Below are 22,260 nucleotides of genomic sequence, written 5' to 3' on the forward strand. Positions count from 1 at the left end.
AGCCCAGGGGGGCAGAGCCTTCCTCCCCTGGAGGCTGCGAGCAGAGGCTGTTACAGAGCTTAAATCCTGTGCCAGGTGCTCAAGGCTGGGAGCACGTCTGCACCCTTGGTGCTTATTGAGAACAGTTCCCATGCAGTGGCGATACGGAAGGGTTGATTTGGACCTTTGTACCTCAGAGCTGAGCACTGTTGTACGAAAATTACCAAAGCATGAAGACACAAAGCACAGGGCATTTATTAGGCATTGCTCTGAAAGCTGAGACATTTCCAACTCACACAGCTGAGAAATGGTTGCACAAGAAGAGCAGCTGTTCCCATGGTGCAGAACCACACTCCATGCAGGCGCTGTGGGCACCTCACTGAGCTGTTTGCTGTGGTGCTGAGCCCAAATTAAATACAATTAAATACAATCTTTAACCCCCCCTGAGGTTCCTGGTTCTGAGGACTGCAAATGCTCCCTGACTCCTGCAGGATTTGACGTGAAGCAGAACTGCAGGCACAAAACCAACAACGTGCAGGCAGGGGTTTGCTGGAGCTCTGCATTATTTAAAGGGGTCGTTGCTTTTTCCCCGTCTGCCGCTTCCACTCAAAGCACCCAACAGCTCTGGGTGCTCCTGTTTTGTCCAGGGAAGAACAAGAGTCAGGACCAGCACACAACTTCTTCCACTCTCTTTTCAGATCAAACATTTCTAGTTTGAAAAAAAAGCCATTTTACAAACAGTCCTTCATTTGCTGAGGGGATTTGAAGGCCCTCCAGGCAGGGACAGACAGGAACGAGCCTCACAGAACCACTGAGGAGCTCAGGAGCTGCTGTTCCCTGTGCTGCCTCCTCTAAACTTCTCTGTACATCAGCCCACAGCTCCGGAGTGCCACCTAAACAACGTTTCTATGATTGTAAGACTGCAGGGAGAGGTTACACATGTGTACACACAGCCTTTTAAAACAATCTAGTCCATGTATGCTACTTAAACAATATAATTTATGGTTTCCTTGTGACTCAGGAAGCTGAAACAGACTCCAAGTATTGCACAAACCCACCCGGTGAACTCCAGGTTCCACACAGACTTGCCAGGGTGTGCAGTCCCACAGCATTGGCCTCACTTAACAGATGATGGGTTGTGGGTAAAGCCATACAAAATAATTCCCATGTCATCAGCATGCAATTGAACATGCATCGAGGAAAACAAAGCAGACTGCTCTAAAAGGAGCTCTGCCTTCCCTACACAGCAGGAAAAGGGCAGATCATGGTTGTTTCACACTCAGCTTGGGAAAAGAAAACTTTGGTAACGACACCATACACTGTGAATTGACACGGTAAATGCATTGCCCTTATTAAAAAAAAAAGGAAAAATACAAATCAGGGACACACAGCAACCTCTGCACGTGAACAGACACAGGAAAACGGGGTGTGAGCACCCTGCAGTCATAGGGCCCATAGATGTACAGCTAAGCACCTCAGGAAGGCTGCGTGGTTGCTGAGTGTCATTTATTTCTGCAGAACCCTCTGAATCCGTTGCAGGGAGCCCAGGCTGACAGAATGCTGTGCACCAGGGGAAGTTTCCTACCGCGCCCCCTCACTGCTGCAGCGCGTTCTCCGACGCCGTCGGTGTGTTTGCATCCACATAGAACTCGTCAATCAGCTCTTTGTATTTCTGTGCCACTGCCGGTCTCTTCAGTTTCATTGTTGGGCCTGTGAAGAACGCACAGCACGGGGATCTAACAGTGCCAGCACTACAGACAGCATCATTTTGGGACACAAATCAATGTCAGAACTGAAGGAAGCCTGGAGGATCCAGAGCGCCGACTTCTAAAAGCTGTTTGTGATTAACGACACCTCCGCTGCCCCCCGAACACAACCAGCACAACCCTGCAGCAGGCAGCACAGCACCGAGGGCCGCTCAGCTCAGTGCTGTCAGGCAGAGCTGGAAGTCCAGGAAAACCCAACCTGCCCTCCCAAAGGCTGACACAGCACAGCCACAGGGCTGCATGTTCCAGGCTCTGTCTGTGCTGCCTGTCCAACACCCACAGGTGGGACCCACCTCCCCGTTCCCCCCCACCACTCACCCAGCTCTCCACCACTGACAGAAAAGTCCTTCTCCAGGATGACCCACTTCTGGATTTTCTGGGCATTTGAGACAGCTCTCTTGTTGACTTCTGAAACTGCTGCCTGGATGGCTGCATAGACGGCCTTGTCTTTGCTGCTTATGATTTCAGAGGCTTTAGTAGCCTTGCTGCCCAGTTTTTGACAATATTCAACAGCTTCTGCAGTGAGCTCATCTCCAGGCTCCCCACTTTCCATATTTACAGTGCACTGCAACACAAGTCAGGAGAGGTCACTTGTTGTTGAAAACCCCTCCAGCCCAAAAAGCCTTGTGCCCACAGAAGCTGCTGTGTCCCTCCCCCACCTCAGCACCGACTGTCAGTTGGCCACTTTTTATATGCTTCATACAAACTGCTGCTTGTTAAAACACCTTCATGTCTCCACATATTCAACAGCTACGTCCAACACCCAGAAGCAAGCAGAGCTCAGAACTCATGCTCCAAATCCTTACTTGCCATACAGACTTAAGCAAGACACCGTCTTCCCCTCTTCTCAGGGCCAGAGCTTTACTTGCCCCATCCCACAGCAGCACTGCATCCTGCTGGAAGTCAGCACTGCCCCTCACCCCAACAGCAGCACCAGAGCCTGGCTCAGCATCTCCTGCACAAGGGCAAGAAAGCTGGCAGCTAAAGCCTCACTAATGAGCAATTAACACTGTCCTGGAAAAACACTGGCCTACCAGGTCCCTCCAGCCATAGACAGAGGCAGCAGTAGAGTCCACCCCCACGGCACTGTGGAGTTTAAAGCCACTGTCTTTAAAAATAAATGGCTGACATCTCATTACTGTCTGAACTGCTCTGGGAGATCCTGAAATTTAGGTAAGGAAAGCAAGTTTCTTTTTTCAGCTTGTCTTAGTACTGTTTCTGCTCTCTGAGGTGGTACAGAGATAAAGTTGCCCTGAACGGTGGAACGCTGTTGGCTGATCGGATGGCAAGTGCTCGTTTTCCTCTACAGTACAAGCAGTGTTTGCAACTCAGCTACAAACCATGCACTGCATCACCCCTGGGCTCCAGCAGCTGTAGAATATTAAAAAGTTCACCTCACCGTATTACAATAATCTGCATCCTTTCAGCCCACCCCATTTTCCACTCAGCAGGCACAATCAATCCCACCTTGAGCGTCAGAAGCATGGCAAGGAATTTTGCTTTGTCTCCAACCAACATGGCGTTGCTAATGATGGGACAGGCCTCTTTTACAGCATCCTCAATTGGAACAGGAGGAACGTTCTCACCTCCTGCCGTGATGATGAGCTCTGGAAAACAATCAGATCTTGATTATTGCTTATGGCTTCCTTTTTCCTTCCTTCACAACCTGAAATGACTTCATAGCACCTCTGTGGCAACACGGACCCAATCAGGAGCGTGTCCCAACATCTGGAGAAGGCAGCAAACCAGAAAGACTCCAGCCAGGCCACAAGAGCTGGGAGTGAGGTGTGCAAATGAGCAGCCATGCAGGAGCTGCTCGAATGCTCCATGGGTGTTTGCAGCTTGGGATCACGGGCTGTGCAGTACGACCACCTCAGCACATGACCACAGTCACCCCAGGCTGCAGGGAATCCAACCAACTTGTTCAGAAACTGAAGCCAAAAATTCACTGAGGCAGAGCAGAGCTGAGCCCCTTTCCTACTGTCTTTCATAGATTGCTGAAAGCACAACCATTTATCTCTTGCTCATGATTAGAGCCTTTCATGAAATTAGATTTGTTTGTTGTTGGCCAAGAGCTGTTGTTGCTGCAAGCCATTTTCACAACAGCATTAAGCCTTGATTTCTCTTACAGCTTAACCAGCAAAGCCAGGTGGAACTGGAGGGAGCCGGCAGGGCGCACAAGGCAACAAAGCTGCTGAAGAAATCAGGATTTCTGCCTTACTCTGCTGACACACGCTGGTTTCAGAGGTCATCCTTCTCCCTTCCCAAGCTGCATCACGTGTTTGCTGGCAGCAAACCCTGCAGCCATATTCAGATTAAAATCTTCACAAGGAGAAGTATCTCAATATTCTGTGCAATCCACAGCCAAAATCTACCAGGCCTTGATGCTTCCGACCCCAGCACTGCGTGACCCCAAGACAGAAGAGTGACAAGGTGCAGCATTACCTTTAATTCTGCCAGTGATGTAAATGAATCCATCTTTATCACACTTGCCAAGATCTCCTGAATGCAGCCAGCCATCTTCATCAATTGCCTCTCTGGTTTTCTCCTCCATGTTCAAATAGCCCATAAAGATGTGCCTTCCTGCAAAGCAGATCTCCCCAATGCCGTCTGCATCTGGTTTATGGATCAGAGTCTGACAGCCTGCCATTTCCTTCCCACAGCTTCAACAAAGAGAACACAAACACAAACCCAAGGCTTTTTTCATCATTACTATTTTTATATCCAGTAGCTGAACAGCAGAGCGAAACGACAGCAGCACCCACTCACCCTGAAGTGTCTGAACCAAGCCAGGCAGCCTTTTATTACAACTACTCCAATGGGGAACTAAACGATTTAAAAGGCATCTGCTTATGCAAAGGGAAGTACAGAAAACTGTTAGGGCAGAGATCAGTGCTCACACACCTGGTGCTTCCACCCACTGCCCTCAGACACCTGAGCTTTGAGTTAGGAGACTTACGATCGTGGTGGCAAACTTCTACCAGCAGTGGAGTTACCCTGCAGCCCAAACCCCCAGGGACTGAAGGAGCCATTCAAAGCTGCAGAAGAGTCCGACTGTATTTATTCATTTGACATTAAGGTGAACTGTGGGTTGAAGTCACTAATTTGCTCCTCCCACAAATCCTGTGCTTTCCACTCAGTTCCCAGGGAATCCAGGCCAAGTCTAAGTAATGCTGCCTTTGCCCTCAGCAGATCTTTTCATCTGCATAACTGGCTCCCCAGGGATGTTCCACTGGCTGCAAGCGTGGGGCTGAGCTGCAGTGGCCGAGACAAAGAAGCCAGGCACAGGAGAAACCTTAAAGGATCTCTGCTCCTCCCAGCAGAGCTGTGCTTACAGCAGTTATTTACCTGGTAAGCCTGAACGCTTGAGCTATGGAGACCGTGTGAGGCCCTGAGCTCTCACTCATGCCATACAGCTCAAACACGGGGATGTTCAGACTTAAGAAAAACTCCAGAGTCTCTCTGCTAATGGGAGCAGCTCCTGTGAAGCATCTGGTGCACCGATCCAGGCCGATGGCCTTCCGAACCTTCTTGTACACCAAGTGCCTGGCCAGGCGGAAGTTCACCGGGACCTCAGAATTCCTGTGGAAGGGAAATTACGACAGGATCTCAGGTTAGAAAGTAAAACTTCTCCTCACCCTCCTTTCATCCATCTCCTAATTTGCTTTCTTCAGTAAAAACCAACAATAGAAATCACTCCCGCCTCCAACCACTGCTGCCCACCCTCTCGACCAACCATTACATCTGGTTTTTAATTGAAGCCCACGAGTCTGGCCTGCTCCACGCAATGTAATTCCTCCCTGGGAGCTAAAGTTCTCTCAATATTCATAACCCCCCCTAAGTTAGCTTGTAATTACCCATTCATCCACTTCAGGTTTGTCTGCAGCCCGACCCCCTTGGCCCACGATGCCACTTTTCTTCGCAGCGTCGATGATTTCGCACCGATTGATTTCATTTTTTCCTCTATTTTTTCCCAGACACGAGGAACTCCTAAGAAGGCAGTGGGCCTCACCTCACGCAGGGTGTCTACCAGGGTGCCCTGAGAGGAAGAGAATTGAACACAGCTTTCACAGGTGCTTTAGTACAGATTCAGGTCAGTGCTGCTCACCTGCCAAGGCCCAAACTGCCATCAGCTCTTGAGGAATCGTTTTCAGATGAAGTGCCACTGCTGCCGAGTGCAAACAGAGCAGCACTGAACAACACCAGTTTTCTTCTTGCCACGTTCCACCAAAGAGCCTCAGAAGCATTCCTATTCTGCACTGGTTTTGACAAGACAGCAAGGCTCAACACTCTTGATCCCATGCTTACACAGCGTAGGGACAAAATTCTCTTCCCAGGGCACAGATGTAAAGGTGGGGGCATTTTGCAATGTGGACAGAGCAAATCCAGCAAACACAGAGCTCAACCAAAACGTCAGGGCACGGAAGCGGTGTCAGATGAGATACTGAGGAGCTCCCAGTTGTGAAGCCCTTGGTCAGCTCATCCTGGCATGTCATACAGACCCAAAAGGCAAAGGTCAGGCTGCCCATGCTCTTCAAACCAACAGACCCTTAAACAGGAGCACTCTGTCCCTACACAAACAAACATCTCGTGATTCTGAAAGCTTTGTTAAGCCACCCTGGTTTGTATTCAAGCACCCCCCCCCAGCTACACACGCAGGTAGAGGAGCACAAGTTCTTTTGTCATCTAATATTTTTACCTTTAAAGCATCTGGCTGAGCAAAGAAAACCTGTCCTCCAAATGTAATCGACAGCCAAATATCCAGAATCTGTGCAGCAACATGACTGAGGGGCAGATAGCTGACCACCAGCTCTTGCTTTTCAGTAGCTTCCAACAGCATTAAGGAATGGCCAGCTGCTATCGGTGTCCACGTCAGCTGCAACAAGAACACAACCCAGCATGAAGCAGCAGCTCAGCAGGCACAACGCACAACACGCAGCTCACAAACGACAGCTGTGAATTGCTGTGACTCTTCAGCTGACCTCTGCCAGCCCTCAGCACCCACCCAGGGCCACAGCTCTCAGAATGGATGTCCATACAGAGATACTCACGTTGTCGTGACTGAGCATTACTCCCTTTGGCTGCCCGGTTGTCCCTGAGGTATAAATTAAGGTACAGCACTGGTTAGGCTTCTGTGAGTCAATGATTTCACGGAGCTGGGAATCTGGAACATCTTCACTGAGGTCCAAGAACTCCCTCCACTGTAAACAGAAGTGAAGAACTTCATCACTTTATATATAGGCTATGATTCACAAACAAAATTAAGCCCAAGATGAAGAGTAAGAAACTGTGTTCAATCCTGCAGCAGAATCTCAGCCCCACGATGTTTCCTGGCTGCCACAGGAGGTGTGGAAAGAAACAGAAAAGGAGACAGATCTACCTTGAAGCTTCCCAGTTCTGCAGCAGCCCTGGCAGTGCTAAGTAGGAGTAAAGCTGGGACCCAAAGCCATCTAGCAGAGGTCACTGTGTTGCACCTTTCCCTTACAACGTGGATTATCAAGGTTTGAACAACAGTAGACATCTACCACTTCATCCAGGCAAGTGCTGAACCCAATGCACACTTGCCATGACAGTGGAAGGTGATGGTTGCTCCCAAGCCACCAGCTAAGCACAGCCAATATTTACAATCCAGTAAGATGCCAGTACTTACAGAATACAGATTTGGTCTCTTCTCTTTTATCTCTTCTCCATACTGGATGATAGCTTTCAAGTGAGGTAGTTTATGCTCAATCTGCGTTAGAAAGGGAGATTCATGAGAATGAGCAAACCCTGCTCGTTCCTTTCAATCCCAAGCAAACCACCACTCAGTGTGGCTACTTGCCATGTGAAGTAAAGCTTACAGAATTTCATCTGTGGTATTGAAAAAGAAGAGGGAAGCCTCAGTAAACACAGTAATCATCAGGACTGAGATGTTCCAGTCAATAGAGGGGATCCCCAATTGTTTATTCTAGATTATCATACTTGAAGCTCAAGGCTTTGCCATGCTGCAGAACCACCATCATCTTACAGTAAGATTTAGCACCAGTGATCACTCAGCTGGATCAAACAGGGAACACATCAAGTTGGCTTAATCAGTTCACATCTGCTTCCAGATCCAGCACATCCCACAGGCAGATTTACCCTCCCACACCCACCAGCAGGATGCACAGCCTCCTCTCATCCAACGACTCCACTTACTTGCAAGATTTTCTGCAGCTGTGTGTGGTTTTCCACAACCAGAATGTTGGCACTACAGTTCTCTGCTACATAATGACAGGCTTCAGAAGAGTTGGTAGTGTAGATCCCGACAGCGAGTCCACTGCAGTAGAAAAGGGGGAAAAAATGGAGAAAAATAAATAAGAGAAAACGACAGTGCTGGGGGATAAGCAGAGTTGTTGGCAAATAATCAGATTATTTTAAACTTGAGCAGAGGAATGCTCTCAGGAAGAACGTCCCACAAGGCAACAAGACAAAGCAGAAAGCTTAGTTCTAAGGACAGAGGCTTTGTTCTGTGTGTGGGTAACGTCAGAACTGACCAAAGTGTCTCACACAGAAGGGTGCTGTGGTGCTCTGACCTTTCCCACCACCACATTTTTAATCCAAATGTAACCAAGTGTGATTCTGGATTAACCCACTGTTCATCTCATTTTAAAAAAGAAGTACCTTGCTAAAATACGATTTTTCGGTCTCATTAATTCGTAATGAAGTAAAGAGAGTTTAGGTTGTAGCTACCCTCATTAAGTTCAAATATAAGCAGAGCTTGCTTTGTTTTAAATCAGAAGCAGGATTAATACCTAAAGGCTAAAACAAAATGCAGTGAGAGCCAGAACTCATCTTACCCTGCAAAGATGGCTCCAACGTCAGCAAAGAACCACTCTGGGGAATTAAATCCCAAGATGCACACTCCATGGAAACGCTCCAGTCCCAGCTGGAAACAAAAGATGAGATTACAGCAATCTTGTTTTCCTTCTAAAAACACTTCATTCACAGATCTTTGCTGTGAGCACAGCGTCAGGCTAAAAGCTCCTACTATTATGTGCAGGAATTCACACACACTTCCCAAGACTTAGCATGGAACCAATCAAAGTTTCATATCATCACACTGTCCAACTACATCAGTAGGTGGGAGGGGAGAAATTAAAGGAAAAAGGGGTTTTCTGGATTTGCTCAGGTCTGCATTCAATGATTAGCTCACTGACACACACAGGGCTACAAAACTACAGGCTGTCAGCTCCTTTGGGCTTGGAAGGTAAGAGGTTGAAGTTAAACAACTACTGCTGAGACATTTAGTCATTTAGTACAGGTTAGAGAAGTCAGATGTGAGTAATGACCAGAAGCAGCTCTGCTGGCAATTGGAGACACTTAGCTAGGAAATTCCAGCTGCTGAAGTTCAGGTCTTTAAATCTGCTTCAGCCATTCCTTGGTTTTGCACCAGGGTGGAAGTGCATGCACTGGAAGATACCACAGCACGGGTGGAGAGAAAAAAACTGGCTGTAACTTCAGGAAATAAGACTTTCTAAAGATAAGACAGGGAGAACATGTAACACTGCTTTCTCTCTTGGAATGCCTTAATATCCAACAGCACAAGCAAACGGCTCAGAACATTTCAGTTGGACTCACAGGCAGCTTCCTTCATGTTTTCTCCTGGAAAGGTGACAATGCAAGAGACTGGTGAGGGGCTCTGCCCAGGTCTGGCACATGCCTCAAGTCCCTCCCTCTCAATACAACATGGAAACAATTTGTATGCATGTACAAAACCCCTGCAGCAATCACCAAGGTGTTCATGGCACGTTCAAATATCTTCCTGTCACCTGAAGTCTCATCTGCTTTCAGAGAATTTGCAGCTCAAGCCACAGCTGACTGCAGCTGCTTCAGCAGCCACACCGGCTGGACGCACACATGGAGTAGAACTCAACAAAAGCTCACCTTCAGAAAGCTTTTGGCTGTTTTCCAGCACTTGTCATAGTACATCTTGTACGTCAGCTTTACCCACTGGCCATTCTTCTTGAATGCAAGAGCGTGATAATCACTGTATTTGCTAACAGCTTCTTGGAACAGGTCATGAACAGTCTTCGGTGTCCTGCTGCCTACGCCCTCCTCATCCATCCTCAGTTTCACTTCTCCATCTCGTTCTGTTGTCCACATGCTGGAGGCAGGAGGTAAACGGGCTGGAGATAAAGATCAACGTCTCGTATTTAGAAACTCCCTGCTGCCATAACAGAAATATAAACAGGAGCAAATGCCAACAGTCCCCCCCTTTTTTTTTTAATTATTACTAACTAAAAAGGACTGGAATACATGAATACCTGGTAGGTTTGCATTAGTCAGTGACATTAGCCATCTTACTCCTTGGAGCACAGACATAAGTCTATGCTTAGAGGTTTCTGGACAGACCATCCTACACTTCTACCACTTCTTATGGCTCTGCAAATCACTCCCTCATTTAAACAATAATTTTATGCACACAACAGTAAATAAAAGCACTTTCCACTTACATGTTAAGCCAATCTTGTTCATCTGAGATCTCTCTGTCTTAGCACCTTCAGCTGGCTCCATGCTGCAGACCTCAACAGCTCTGCAAGGCAAAAGCAATCAGTGCTGGACAAGCACAGAAGAGGCTGAAGAATGCCTGAGGCATGCTTGCTCCATCACTTAACTGCATTAATCCTCGTGTGCCAAACAAAGATCAGTGGTTCCTGATGTTCTGTACTTAGCTTTATTTATTTCACTAGCTCAGGCTGCATGGATATAGGAACAAAACAGGCCCACCTAAGCAAGTGTGCCATCTTTGCCTGCCCTGCTTTTGTGTGCTGCTCTATTTGGAAGATACGCTGCAGAAGAACACAGCATCCAGAAAGCCTGATAATTTACCAGCACCTGAATGCTCTGTGTGCCTGAAACAGCAGTGAGGAGGGTGAGGACAAAAACAGGCGTGTAGATCTGGTGCATGATACAGGTAGGAGAAAAGCAAGTCGAAGTGAGGGCAGCAGCCCCCGAGGCCTTTCTGCTGTGCAGAACCACCCAGTGACCCTTTGGAAAGCCCAGAGATTTCCTGCAGAAGGTAAGGCCAGCTCAGAGCAGGAAACTGATTTAGCAGGAAATCCTGTTCTTAGGTACTCCTACTAAAGTTCATCCATCAGGCTCCAGCAGATGTTTGTGAAGTAACTGAAAAGGCACTCAGATGTGCCTCTACTTCAGCTGTGCTCCTCAAGCAGTTTGCACTGTGGTTCCATATGAAAGCGGCCCTTTTTACTTTCAGTCTTGCAAGATTTGGTAAAAGCCTCCTGTCTGCATTGGTGGAACAGTGTTCTTACTCTGATCTTTTCCAAAACTGACTTTCATAAAGCTTTAAGCGATGAGAACATGGAACAACTAAGTCACAAATCCCCCTTCGGGTGACAAATTGGAAGGCAGCCCCCGTGAGATTTGGTATTGGAGTCTCTGTGTTCTGCCCCCAAAATAACACCTCCCACCTCCAAACTACAGGCAGGTGATATTTGTTCCCTACCCTGCACAGACCCCACTTGTACCACCTCAGCACCAAGGCCCAAGCTTTGCTCCACCCAAGATTACATCCCAGAGAACCTACAGTTCCACCTTGCCTTGCCAAGCAGCCTTCCTGGGGGACCTCTGCTCAAGGGTGTCATGACAGAGTTTGCTCCTTCAAACCATCACTCTTCCCCACTGCAACACTGAGCATGGGTTTCCTGCAAGCACTCAGTGATGTTCCAGAAGGGTCCCCCCATGACATCACAGACAGGGCTCACCAAGCTCTTCTGTCTGTAGGCACAGCAAAAACACAGCTCACTAACTGTCACTACCCAGGAAGCACTCAGTCCCATGCAAACCCTTCAGCCCAACCCCAGCAGGCTGCCAGCCAAGCCTCACGTTTGCTTCTCTTTCTGATGGATCAAAGCAGAGATAAATCAGCCACAAAGCCCCACCTGATCTCAGTCTAAGCAGTAAATTGCTTCTCTCCAGTTTATGTTTTGTTTGAATTTCTAAGGGATATTAAACAATTATGGCTTTGGACATGCGATATGATTTAAGGCACAGAGCTTCGACAGCTACTCCTATGCACTGTCCAAAAGCAGAACCACTTCTACCTGATCTGCAGGGTAGAAACCAGAGAAACATCCATCAGTTTCCTTTATTTCTCCCGAAGGGATCACAAGATCTTCCTCAGTACACATTTCTTCATCAGCACTGAGAACAGTTTGCAGCACAGATTACCCCCCTGTTGCAGAAGGTCTGCATCATTTCTGCACCTGCTTTCGCGGGCAAAGCATGGAAGTGACTCAGTTATACGAGAAGAAAAACCCCGCAACCACTTCCCTTACAGTGAATCAAAAGCCATCTTTCCCTCCTCCACAATACATGTAATTTTTACACAGGCCCTCCCAAAATAGGTAAAGAGAGCCTCGGAAGCCTGCTAGCTCTACCCCATTACACTTGATTAGCAATTAATTATTAATCTGCGTTTCAGCATGAGCTACGTAGATTAACAGAGGGGCTACAAGGCTGCCTAGCTTGGTAAAAATCACCACAGGTGCTGCACACAAGCTGTGCCTAAAGAGGCTCACCTCTGGTTTACAATACAGCAATGCTTCACAAGTGCACACAGTGCTTGCTGAGAATTTCATCAGCGTCCTCCCAGTTAGGTCGAATTAACAGTTATCTGGAGTTCCTCTGTAAGAAGTCATCTTTCTGAAGCTGCAGAACATTCTACCATTTCTGTGCCTTGGGTCTCTATCAAACACACACTACCCCAAGCTCTGCACTCTGTAGCTACACACAGTAAAAATAATTCTGTTCCTTCTTTGCAGGGGATGAGAGCACAGATTCAACTTCTGGATTTTTGTAAGTAGCAAGAAATGTTTGAAATTGACTCTAAAACTCAGAATGTCCCAATTAATCCAAGTCTGTTTGAATCCAAGCTATGTGCTGTGCACACAGGTAATGACAGAAAAAAAAAAAAACCAATAAGATCTCAAATTAGACAAACCTAGCTGAGGAGCTGATGGTGATATCATCCAGCGACACCTCACTGCTCCCTTGAGCATCCACACTGAGATAAGCCATGGGGACCGGATCTGCAAGTGTCGAACGCGCCTCTGCCTCACACAGCATCGTCCCTGTAAAAGCAGGTTTTAAATTAGGATTTAGGAATCGAACAGTACAGTGAAATCAGCTTCAATTGATGGGACCTTCTGACCACAACAAACCCAAAGCTGACGTGATCCGAGATTGCTATGTCTGCATTAAATATGGTAAATTCTATCACCAGACAAAGTGCTCTGCACATCACGCCCGCTGTATTTGGAAAGCCTGATGAGAATTAGATTACACACCCACTCTCACACTTAAGAACAAGTACGACGATCACAGCTTACAAAAAGCACAGCGAGGTTAACCTTTACATCCTGCACTCTCCTGCCCCAAATGTTAAGGCTCAGCTCTCAGCCCTCCCCACGTTCACCCACCGCAGTGCTCCGGCTCGGCCTTACAACGCATCGTCTGCTCCTTTGTGCAGCCTCTCCTCCCGCAGCCTCTCTGAACCAGCACCGATGCAAAATACCCTTTATTTTTAAACTAGCGCCCATGAGGCAGATCTGGAGCATCTTATGTCATGTGCTCCCTGCCTTGCAATTGGAAGCAGCCCGTCACCCCACACCGCCGCCTAATGAGGAAGCTCTGGCCCCACGCCTGCTTGCCGTGCTCAGCTCTCGGGGCGTGGGAGGTTCGGGGTTCCTCTGTGCACGCCTGGGGCAGCTGGGGGGGCTCAGCCCCCTGCATTTCTGCTCCCCGGGGATTTAAAACCTCATCTCGTAAGAATCGGTGCTTGGCAGCTGCTGTGTTTTCAGCACTGCCTTCAGTCCTTTGTCATTAAGGGGTTTCATCATCCAAACGAAGGATTTTCTTATACTGAAAGCAACGCTGCCTTTATTTAGAGGTTTACAGTCATCGAAAGCTTTTGATGCTCACAACCTGACAGGCTGAGCTTTAATTGCTTCCGTGAATTTGTAACTGATTCAAAGGTGAATCTGATCCTTCATCCTTATAAAAAGTGGATTTTAGCATGCCGCCTTAATGATTTCTCCATTAGGGCAACAGAAAGCAGGCAATGCAAGGAGCACGTCTGCCGGAACGATGACAGATACCAGCAAGAGGAAAGAGACGTTTCTCTAATGAATCAGACGTGGCCTGGAGGTCTGGAGGAAGAAGTGACTGTGCAGCATCCTGCTTCTGCCAGCAGTGGAGAAAGGCACAGCCAGCTGCAATTCAAGCATGCAGACCTGCTCTCTTTGCTAGAAGCACACCCCCCTTCCAACTCCTCGTCTGCACAAGGGCACAATGCTACGAGCTACAATTCCCAATTAAAAAAACAGTGCAATTAATGAGCAGCAGAGAGAGGGGCGTCTCCAAAATCCCATCTCAGAAGCATTGGACTAAGTAGCAAACGCTGCCCAGTACCCTTCTCTAGACTGAAACACCACAGTGGTTTATTCTGTTCTTTGTATAAGGCAGCTGGGAGAAACCCAGGCGTTACCTCTGCAGAGTAGCCCAGTGCTTGCAGAACGGTGAAGCAGGGGTAAAGCTGCCTGCCCAGCCTGGAGGAACTCAAACCCAGGTCTATAAGAGCACGCCAGCTTCTGCATGGCACAGTGCCTGCCCTGGGAGCCACCAACAGCCCTCCTGCAGTGCCTCACCGTGTTACCTGCTGAGAGCCCCAGACCCTGCGGGCAACCAGGGCAACGTGAGATTGCACAGCCTGGAAGCCCAGGGAGAAGCACCACTACTCCAGGTGGGCCTGGGATCGCCCAGGAGAATCAAGGTGTTAATGCCACGTGGCCCTCAGCATCTAGAGAAGAACAGCACAAGCAGCAGAGTTTTTGGAGTACCCAAACATACTTGTATCATGAAACATCAGCACACAAGCAGACGGCCAAAGTGCAACCTAGCTGTGTGACTTCCCTTGTGAACGCAGGGCTGAGGGAGCCCAAGCCAGCCATGCATTTCATACAGCAAATGTATGAAACGTGTACTCTCCTCACCAGCTCTGTCAAGCAATCTAGCTATGGCCCTATACTTTGTGTTGCTTTGCCACAACCACAGCTGTGCTGCACAAAGCACCCAGTGACGCACACACTTCATTCCCACAGCAGCTTGATGGGTGGGGGAACAGGATCAGGAATGAGCACACACAGTTTGTGGGGGAATTAACCCTCTGCAACGTGCCACAGCTGTTAGAAACACGAATGCACACCCAGAGAAAAGCCTGGTGAGAGAAAGCTCCCTTTTAATTACATCTGTGTGAAAGCAGAAGTCGTTTAACTACAAACTGCCCCCTGCTTTGAGCGCTGTATCCTGGAGACCTGCAAGTTTATGAACTACTTCATGGAAACAGCTCTGCTTCCAGAACAAAATAACAGTGCAGCTGTGTGCACACACGACAGGCAGAGCTACAGAGCTGGAGGTTTCATTGATGACAGGATCTCAATATGCCCTCACTCAAAACACGTGTAAAGCTTCAAAAACACCCATCTCCAAATTAAGGTTACGTTCCTCAGTCATCCCAACACTCACTACCACAAGCCTGCTCTGCTCCCTGCTGTTTTCTTTTCCTCACATGCTCAGCACTCCTGAGCCTGCCCAGTCCTTACTGTGACTGTCACTTCACTGGGTATCCAGAAACAGAATTCCACCAAAAGCAAAAGCTGGACTTCTAGTTCTCTGCAGATTTACAAAGTGAGGAAACAGATCCTTCGCAACCCACTTTTCTTAAACATCACCTGTACAGCGATAGCAGCTTTCTGAGCACTGTAACCTCTCCCTGGGACGGCCCTGCTGAGCACAGCGAGCCCAAGGCACCAAACCCAGCCTGGAGACGGCTGAGCCCACAGCAAGCGGGGCGCACGAGATGTGACAGCAGCTCCGAGCCTCGGGTCAACGAAAGCACCCACAGAGCGGCTCCGGGCGCAGCGCCTCTCTGCAGGCGACGCAGAGCAGGGCTGTGTATCTGAGTTACGTGGCTGTTCTCTCTGCCACGTAAACCATCACGGCCGGCCGCTCAGCTCCGCGCAGCTCGGGCTGAACCCCGCCGCGCCTCACGGGCTGCCGCCGGTTCCTCTTTCCTAAAGGACCGCTGGCTTCATCACGGGGCAACGCGCATCTGTCTGCAGAAGGGGTATTCCCTCACACGCGCTCAGAAAGCACGGAAATACACTTTTGGAGACGCACTGCCAGCTTCTACCGAACCCAGGGCGGATTTTCTCTGTTTTTCTCTCAGACTCGGAGCCGACCGGCACCAAACGCCACATCCCCGCACGGCACTAAGGCGTGGGCAGCGGCTCCGTCCCGCACCCGCAGCCCTTCAGCCGGGATTTTCTCTCGTTCCCTCCCAGCCTGCAGTCAGCTCTCACTTCCCACCCCGCTCACCGACACTTCAGCTCCATTTAAAAGCACCTCGTTCCTAAACGAAGGCTTTAAGGAGCGCAGCCCTTCACAACCCGACCCCCGCACACTCGTAATTTTCACGCAGCCGAAGCTTTTTCCACGCGGCAGCCCTTCACCGGCGCCCACCGCCCCACCCGCTCGCTTCCCTCAGCCCCGCCGCGCACGCGCGCACGCGCCGTTACCTCAGGAGCGGGCGGGTGGGCGGGCGCGCGCAACCCCCAGCGCGACGCGGGAACAGCGGCCGCGCGCCGCCACGCGGGGCCCCTTTAGCGCGCGCGGGAGAAGGGGGCGGGGCCTCCGCTGCCGCGCGCTGCTCGAAAGACCGCGTGGCCACGCCCACCTCCCCCGCTGAGGTCACCAGCGGTTATTGACCCCGCTCTGCAGCGACACGCCGAGCGCACGCGGCCCATTCCCGGCTGCAGGGGAGGGGTGAGTCGGCCCCGAGCAGAAGCAGAGAGCAAGGGAACGCGATGGAAACGGCCGTACGTCTATTTCCTATCCGTGCTACGAGGGCTTTGCCCCAGCAAGCAGAGGAAGTGGTGCGATGATTGCTCACAGGACACGGGCTCGTGGGCAGCGCTGCAGCTCAGAGCACCGAGCAGCCTGGCTGCAGCAGCCTGTGCTTCCCTGCGTGCCCCCTTTGCTTCTTTTATTTGTATAAAAGCGGTCAAATAGGTCTTCTGTTCTCAGTTGGGAAGTTGCACAACAGCCAAGATAGTGTTTATCCTGATGGCCAAACAGCTGCATCCTCAAATGAGCTATTGCTGCTACCCTGCCAGCACAGACCAAGAATTCCCCAGCCTTGTTTTTCCTGCATATTCCTCTCCCCAGCGCCTCCACTTCCCAGACACATTCCTCGCTCCCTTGTGGTGTGCAGGCACCGGCCAGGTCCTGCCAGCAGCTCAGGAACACAGCTGGAGCAGCAGCAGGTGCAGAGGAGAGGACAGCGCTGAGAACATCGCAGCTGCAGAACAGCCACAGCGCAGAGCTGGGGCTGCAAAACCGGCCCCAGGAACCTCACAAGGCGAGCTCTGCAGATTCACAAACCCAGGAGCTGTTGCTGTTATGGCTGCCTGCCATCATCTCATGCAGAATCTCCACCCTGCCCCGGCTACCTCACCTGCTCCTGAATAGCTCGTCCATTTCCATATGGTGAATTAACTCTGGAGATCGAGGATACAAACAGCACTGAATAATAACAGGTTGGATTGGAAGGGACCTTAAAGCCAAGTCAGTTCCAAGCCCCCTGCCTGGGCTGGGTGCCTCCCAGCAGCTGAGGCTGCGCAGGGCCGCATCCGTGGCCTTGGGCACCTCCAGGGATGGGGCACCCACAGCTCTGGACAGCAGTGCTGGGACCTCACCACCCTCTGAGTAACAAATTTCATCCTCATATCCAACCTCAATCTCCCCTCTTTCAGTTTAAACCCATTCCCTCTTGTCCTGTCACTGTCTGCCCCTGTAAAAAAATAATAATAATAATTGGTCTTCTTCCTGCTTAGTACTTAAAGCTCCCTTTAAGTACTGGAAAACTGCAATCCAAAGCTGTGGATAGATGTGTGAAGTTAGCAGCCCACTAACCTTCTTACTTCAGACATGCCTTAATTGTTAATCAGTACCTGCTGTGCTGACAAAGGGCAGAGAATTCTTGGAGACCCAAAAAAAGATTCAGTGGCACAGCCCAAAGGTTAACTGATGTGGCAGAAGCAACCAGTTCTATTTTGGATAATGGCCTGAGCCAGCAAATGACCTGGGGCAAGCTGCACTTTTTTTTTTTCCCTGTTTGTGGGTAAGGTTGCAACACTGCAGAGGCAGATGTGGATGTGTCTGCAAAATTCAGAGTGAAGGGGACCACCAGCAAAGGAGCACGAGAGCATAGCGTGTGATCCTGAGCTGCTCTGGCTGCCTGCAGGAGTTCAGCTTCCACCACCTCCTAACAACGGGCTGTTGCTATTGACAGGCCTAACCCTTTGCAAACAAAGATGGAGTGGCCAAGCTTGAAGTCCTGGGGTGGCAAATGCACCACAGTGACTGCACCCTTTGTCAAGGATCACATTCGTGGGCTCTACATTTACAAACAATTGACCCAAGCGGAGTCCCAGGGTTCTCACTTTCCGAGGCAACAAAGGCAGGTTGGCTCAAGCACCTCCAGGTAATAGGTAATATTACCTCCAGTTAATAGAAGTGCTGTACAGAAAAGCTCACATGGGCTGAGCTGCAGCTCTGACTGCTGGGCCAGCTGACACCAAAAGCTCTTTGCAAGCAACAGCTGTTCAGATCACCAGCTTGAGCCTGATCTCACTAAATTCTCATGCCATCAAAATTACAACCAGTGTGAATTATATGTACTGACACGTTGGGGCAGGGAGGAAGCATGAAATGCATGTCTTAGTCTTGCACTTGTATCTGCTGCCTGCACAGACGCTTGCAGTCGCTGGGACTTGAAAGGATTTTATTCCAGTTTCTCATCTGATGCCAGTCAGCTCTGCAGAAGCCACGTGCTGCAGCATGTCTCCTGCCAAGAGCAGCAGCCAAAGCAAAGCTGGGAGTTTTATAGTAAAGGCCCAGATAGGTGAGCGCAGAGCCGTGCTGCTTGCCTCTGTAAAGCACACCTAACAGCTGAAGCCAGTCGTCTAAAATGATCGATCCGTATCGGGGCATTGTTGCAGATTTTCCAAATTAACGAAGCTGTCAAACCCTTGTATGGTTTTATTATTTAGGTTTATTATTTATAGGTTTATTTATTTATTATTTATATTATTTATAGGTTTATTATTTATTTAGGTTGACACGGATCTGAAGAGTGGTCACATCTGCTGTCCTGACCAAAAAAGGATCCCAAAGCAGCAGGGATTTGCTGGGGGAGAACAGGAAAAGTTCTTGGTTACAGTCTGGCTATGGAACAAGCTCCAAGAAAGCACCAGCCAAATCCAAGTATTCAAGAAACCCAAAGAAAGGGTTAAAAATCCACCACCACAGCACACCTTTCCCCTTTGAAGAAGCCTTTTCATTATTTTGTTGCTCTTAATAGTGACACAAGAAGAGATTGTGGGAGAGGGGGAGCTGGCTACAAGTTAAGCAGCCTCAAGTTGTGCTGATAGTGCAGGCTCAGCTGAGGTGCTGTGCAATGCCATCAAGGGCAGAGATGGGAGAGATGTAGGATAAGAGCCTTAATATGATCCAGGATAAATGCAGATTGGGCCCCTGTACTTCATGCTTGTGCATGCCAAATCACCTGACTGCTGTTACAAAACTATTTCCTGTGACTTACAAAATTCACTCCATGTTCTGGAAAAAACATAAAAACAAAAAAAAAACCAAATTCCATTTGCAAATTCTTTCCTACCTTAAGCAAAGAATCAGCTCTTAATACAGCTGTGGACACGCAGAGAAAGTGGAATTAAGTTCCTGGTTTAGGTAACTCATTCCCCATATGGAACAACTCATTTCTGCCCACTTGTGTGACCCAAGGCAGTTTACACAATGCACCACTTTCATCATCCTTCCAGTTCATCCCTGGCATTGGACCTGTAAGCTATTCTGAGCTAGCAATCCTCCAATAAAGTTCACAAATTCCCAGCTCCAGAGTTACTGGTAGCAAGAAACTCAACCCAAAGCATGGTTGCACCTCAGGTCAGTGACCTGAAAGATAACAGAAGGGTGGGGGGCAGCCAATGCACCATTTCATCAATTTCTACATGAAGGAGAATGAATGCACTGAGAAAACAGCACAGGAAATAAGTGGTCACAAGGAAGGATGGGAGACAGAGGAGTTTGTTTACCACACAGGCATTTCTCGACTTGAGCAGCACGTCTTATCTTTCCCACCAAGGACTTGTCCCATCTTTCTGGTCACATGAAGGAGTCTATAGCAAATAGGTGTAGGTATCTCTGGAGTACAAAAGAAAAGCAACTGGCTAAAATCCCTAATTAAGGTCTAGATTCATATCAGCTGCACAAATCAGTGTAGCCTTAGCAAAGCCACAGTCTGCAACAGGACACAGCAGTTGATAAGGTGACCTTTAGCTGACTCAGTAAAGCCAGTTTGCAATAACACAACCCTCCTACAGTTTGGCCCTCATAAATAAAGTTGTAGGGAGCAATCCGTTTGTCCTGGCTGTCACAGGCACCTGTGTAAAACACAGTGCATTACAAAGACATTCATAACGAGTGAAGGGGATTAGGATTAGAATTTCTTGTCTATACAGTCATTTAGTTTGATGCCAGCTATCACTTCTCTTTAAGGAACTTATCTGTGTTCCCTGAACACTGAAGCTAAAAGCCACGCTAGGATGTTATTTTTACCCACAGGTGATTTCACTCTTTCAAAAGAATTTGATCCAAATTTGGATGCACACAGAAGCTGCACACAGAAGAGTGAAGTTGCTCCCAGCAGCTCAGAAAGAAAAACACAGCTGCGTCTCAGGAACTTCTGTAAAGCATTACATCTTCCTCGCTACTGCAGGATGGAAGCGGCAGGCTTGCTTTCCTGATTACCAAGTCAGTTGTTGCAATGGTGTCACAAGGTTTACCAGGCGTGCCTTGCCCAAAGCAGAACAAAGTCACGTCCTAGCTGTCCTCGGGATTTAAACTGTGTTGTAACAAAAAAGAAAAAGAGGATGAGCATGTAATTACAGCAAGACACAGAACATGCAGCCTCACTTAATTACAGCAGTCCAGATATCAGCCTGTGTCCTTTAAGGCAACATAAGCAGTACATCTGCTGATAGTGAGCTGGCTATACTTGGACTGCAGTGCAATACCTATGCCCTAATAATTCAATGTTAAATGTTAATAATCCATAGGGCTACTTATTTTTGTGTGTTTTTATGAGAAATCTCACTAGAAAAAAAAATGCTTTGTCATAAATACCTTTAACTTACCCATACAAACAACCCAAAAACCTTTCTCTTTAATAGTTCCAAACTTCCACACTTTGTCACAGTTCAGGAGGGAAGAAGTGACATGAAGCACTGAAAGTATTCACAGGACAGGCAGATGGAAGGCAGCTGATCTGGATTTCAGAATAATTCAAACCCTACAGGTAGGTTATTCTGCATCAGGTGAGAACATCTATTCAGTATTTCCTTCCTACAGGATAGCCAGCAATGCCTACAAAGCTGCAGCAATGCATTCCAAGCATTTTTTGTTGAAGAAAACTACCCCTCAACAGCCAAATCCAATGGCTTAAAGAAGTCATTCTATAGCAGCTGCAATAGTTATCACCTCTTGTTGCCTGCACTTACCTTAGCTGCTGCGGTTTATGGCATAGGTCAGCCTCACTTTGCTGCCTCTATGGGCTACAAAGCCAAGCTTTACACGGAGATAGACAAAGCAAAAAGCACGCGTACCTTTCTCCTGCACAGATGACAGATTTTGGCAGTAAGCTGGAGTGCAAAGATGAGACGGGTACACCAAAGTTCACTACAGCTTGTCTGTCAAAGCCTTACAGACTCAGCTATACCTCACTTACATACAACCAAGGTTGTGTGCTGCTATCCTTCCAGCAGGCCGTCAAGACAAACCCAACACATCCTTCCTACATACGTATGAGCAGAGTGAGCCACTCAAACCAGCAGATCACAGCTTTTTAAGACCCAGAAGGACAAGGAGCAAAGTGCTCATCCCAAGCTGCTACCTCACAGCTGGTGGCTGCCAGCCCTGCAAATATTTGCTAAGTCATTTCAGACAATTGAAATGTCTCACGTAATGTAAATAGCTTGCCTAAATTAGGGCACCCGATTTCACCTGATACTAATTTTGGTCATTTCTCATTTGCACTTCTTTTAATACTCACCACCAAGATGCATGAGAAGGTGCTGCAAATTTAGGGCAGTAATCTTACCAACTGCATATCTATATCTGGAAGGCATATAGCTTTAGTGCAAAGCACTCCAGTAGCTGGCTTCTCTAAGGACTGATTTCACACAGCTGCAGACTGGGCAGCAGTCACATATACTGCTGTGTCAGAAGAGAAATGGAGAAAATAACTCTACCTGTAAGGAAATAAAAAGCTGATGAAAGTGTAACATCTTCAGCCAGAAGCTGTCTGTTATTAATATTAAGCTAGAAAAAAATAATG

At 48.4% G+C, this 22,260-nt stretch overlaps 1 protein-coding gene across 9 annotated transcripts; it reads right to left on the bottom strand.

The window, feature by feature from the left end:
* Positions 1 to 210: 210 nt before the first annotated feature.
* ACSBG2 (acyl-CoA synthetase bubblegum family member 2) lies at positions 211 to 21,751 on the bottom strand. 9 transcript variants are annotated; one of them, XM_042837012.1, is made up of 16 exons: positions 14,443 to 14,525; positions 13,886 to 13,999; positions 12,730 to 12,859; positions 10,220 to 10,299; positions 9,651 to 9,892; positions 8,564 to 8,652; positions 7,923 to 8,043; positions 7,396 to 7,476; positions 6,797 to 6,946; positions 6,445 to 6,621; positions 5,603 to 5,784; positions 5,094 to 5,327; positions 4,191 to 4,408; positions 3,213 to 3,352; positions 2,064 to 2,310; positions 211 to 1,689 (listed from the first exon to the last, which is right to left on the bottom strand). In XM_042837012.1, exons 3-16 carry the CDS (start codon positions 12,852 to 12,854, stop codon positions 1,574 to 1,576), a joined length of 2,202 nt encoding a protein of 733 aa, XP_042692946.1. In that variant the 5' UTR covers positions 12,855 to 12,859; positions 13,886 to 13,999; positions 14,443 to 14,525; the 3' UTR covers positions 211 to 1,573. The 9 variants fall into 9 exon arrangements, with proteins under 9 accessions (XP_042692946.1, XP_042692938.1, XP_042692941.1 ...); XM_042837004.1 differs by lacking the exon at positions 14,443 to 14,525 and adding an exon at positions 14,275 to 14,413; XM_042837007.1 differs by lacking the exons at positions 13,886 to 13,999; positions 14,443 to 14,525 and adding an exon at positions 21,530 to 21,751.
* Positions 21,752 to 22,260: the final 509 nt, after the last annotated feature.

This window comes from Centrocercus urophasianus, unplaced genomic scaffold (genome assembly GCF_019232065.1).
Source record: "Centrocercus urophasianus isolate 14NV4802_14NV808 unplaced genomic scaffold, USGS_Curo_1.0 seq_66, whole genome shotgun sequence".
Taxonomy (NCBI): domain Eukaryota; kingdom Metazoa; phylum Chordata; class Aves; order Galliformes; family Phasianidae; genus Centrocercus; species Centrocercus urophasianus.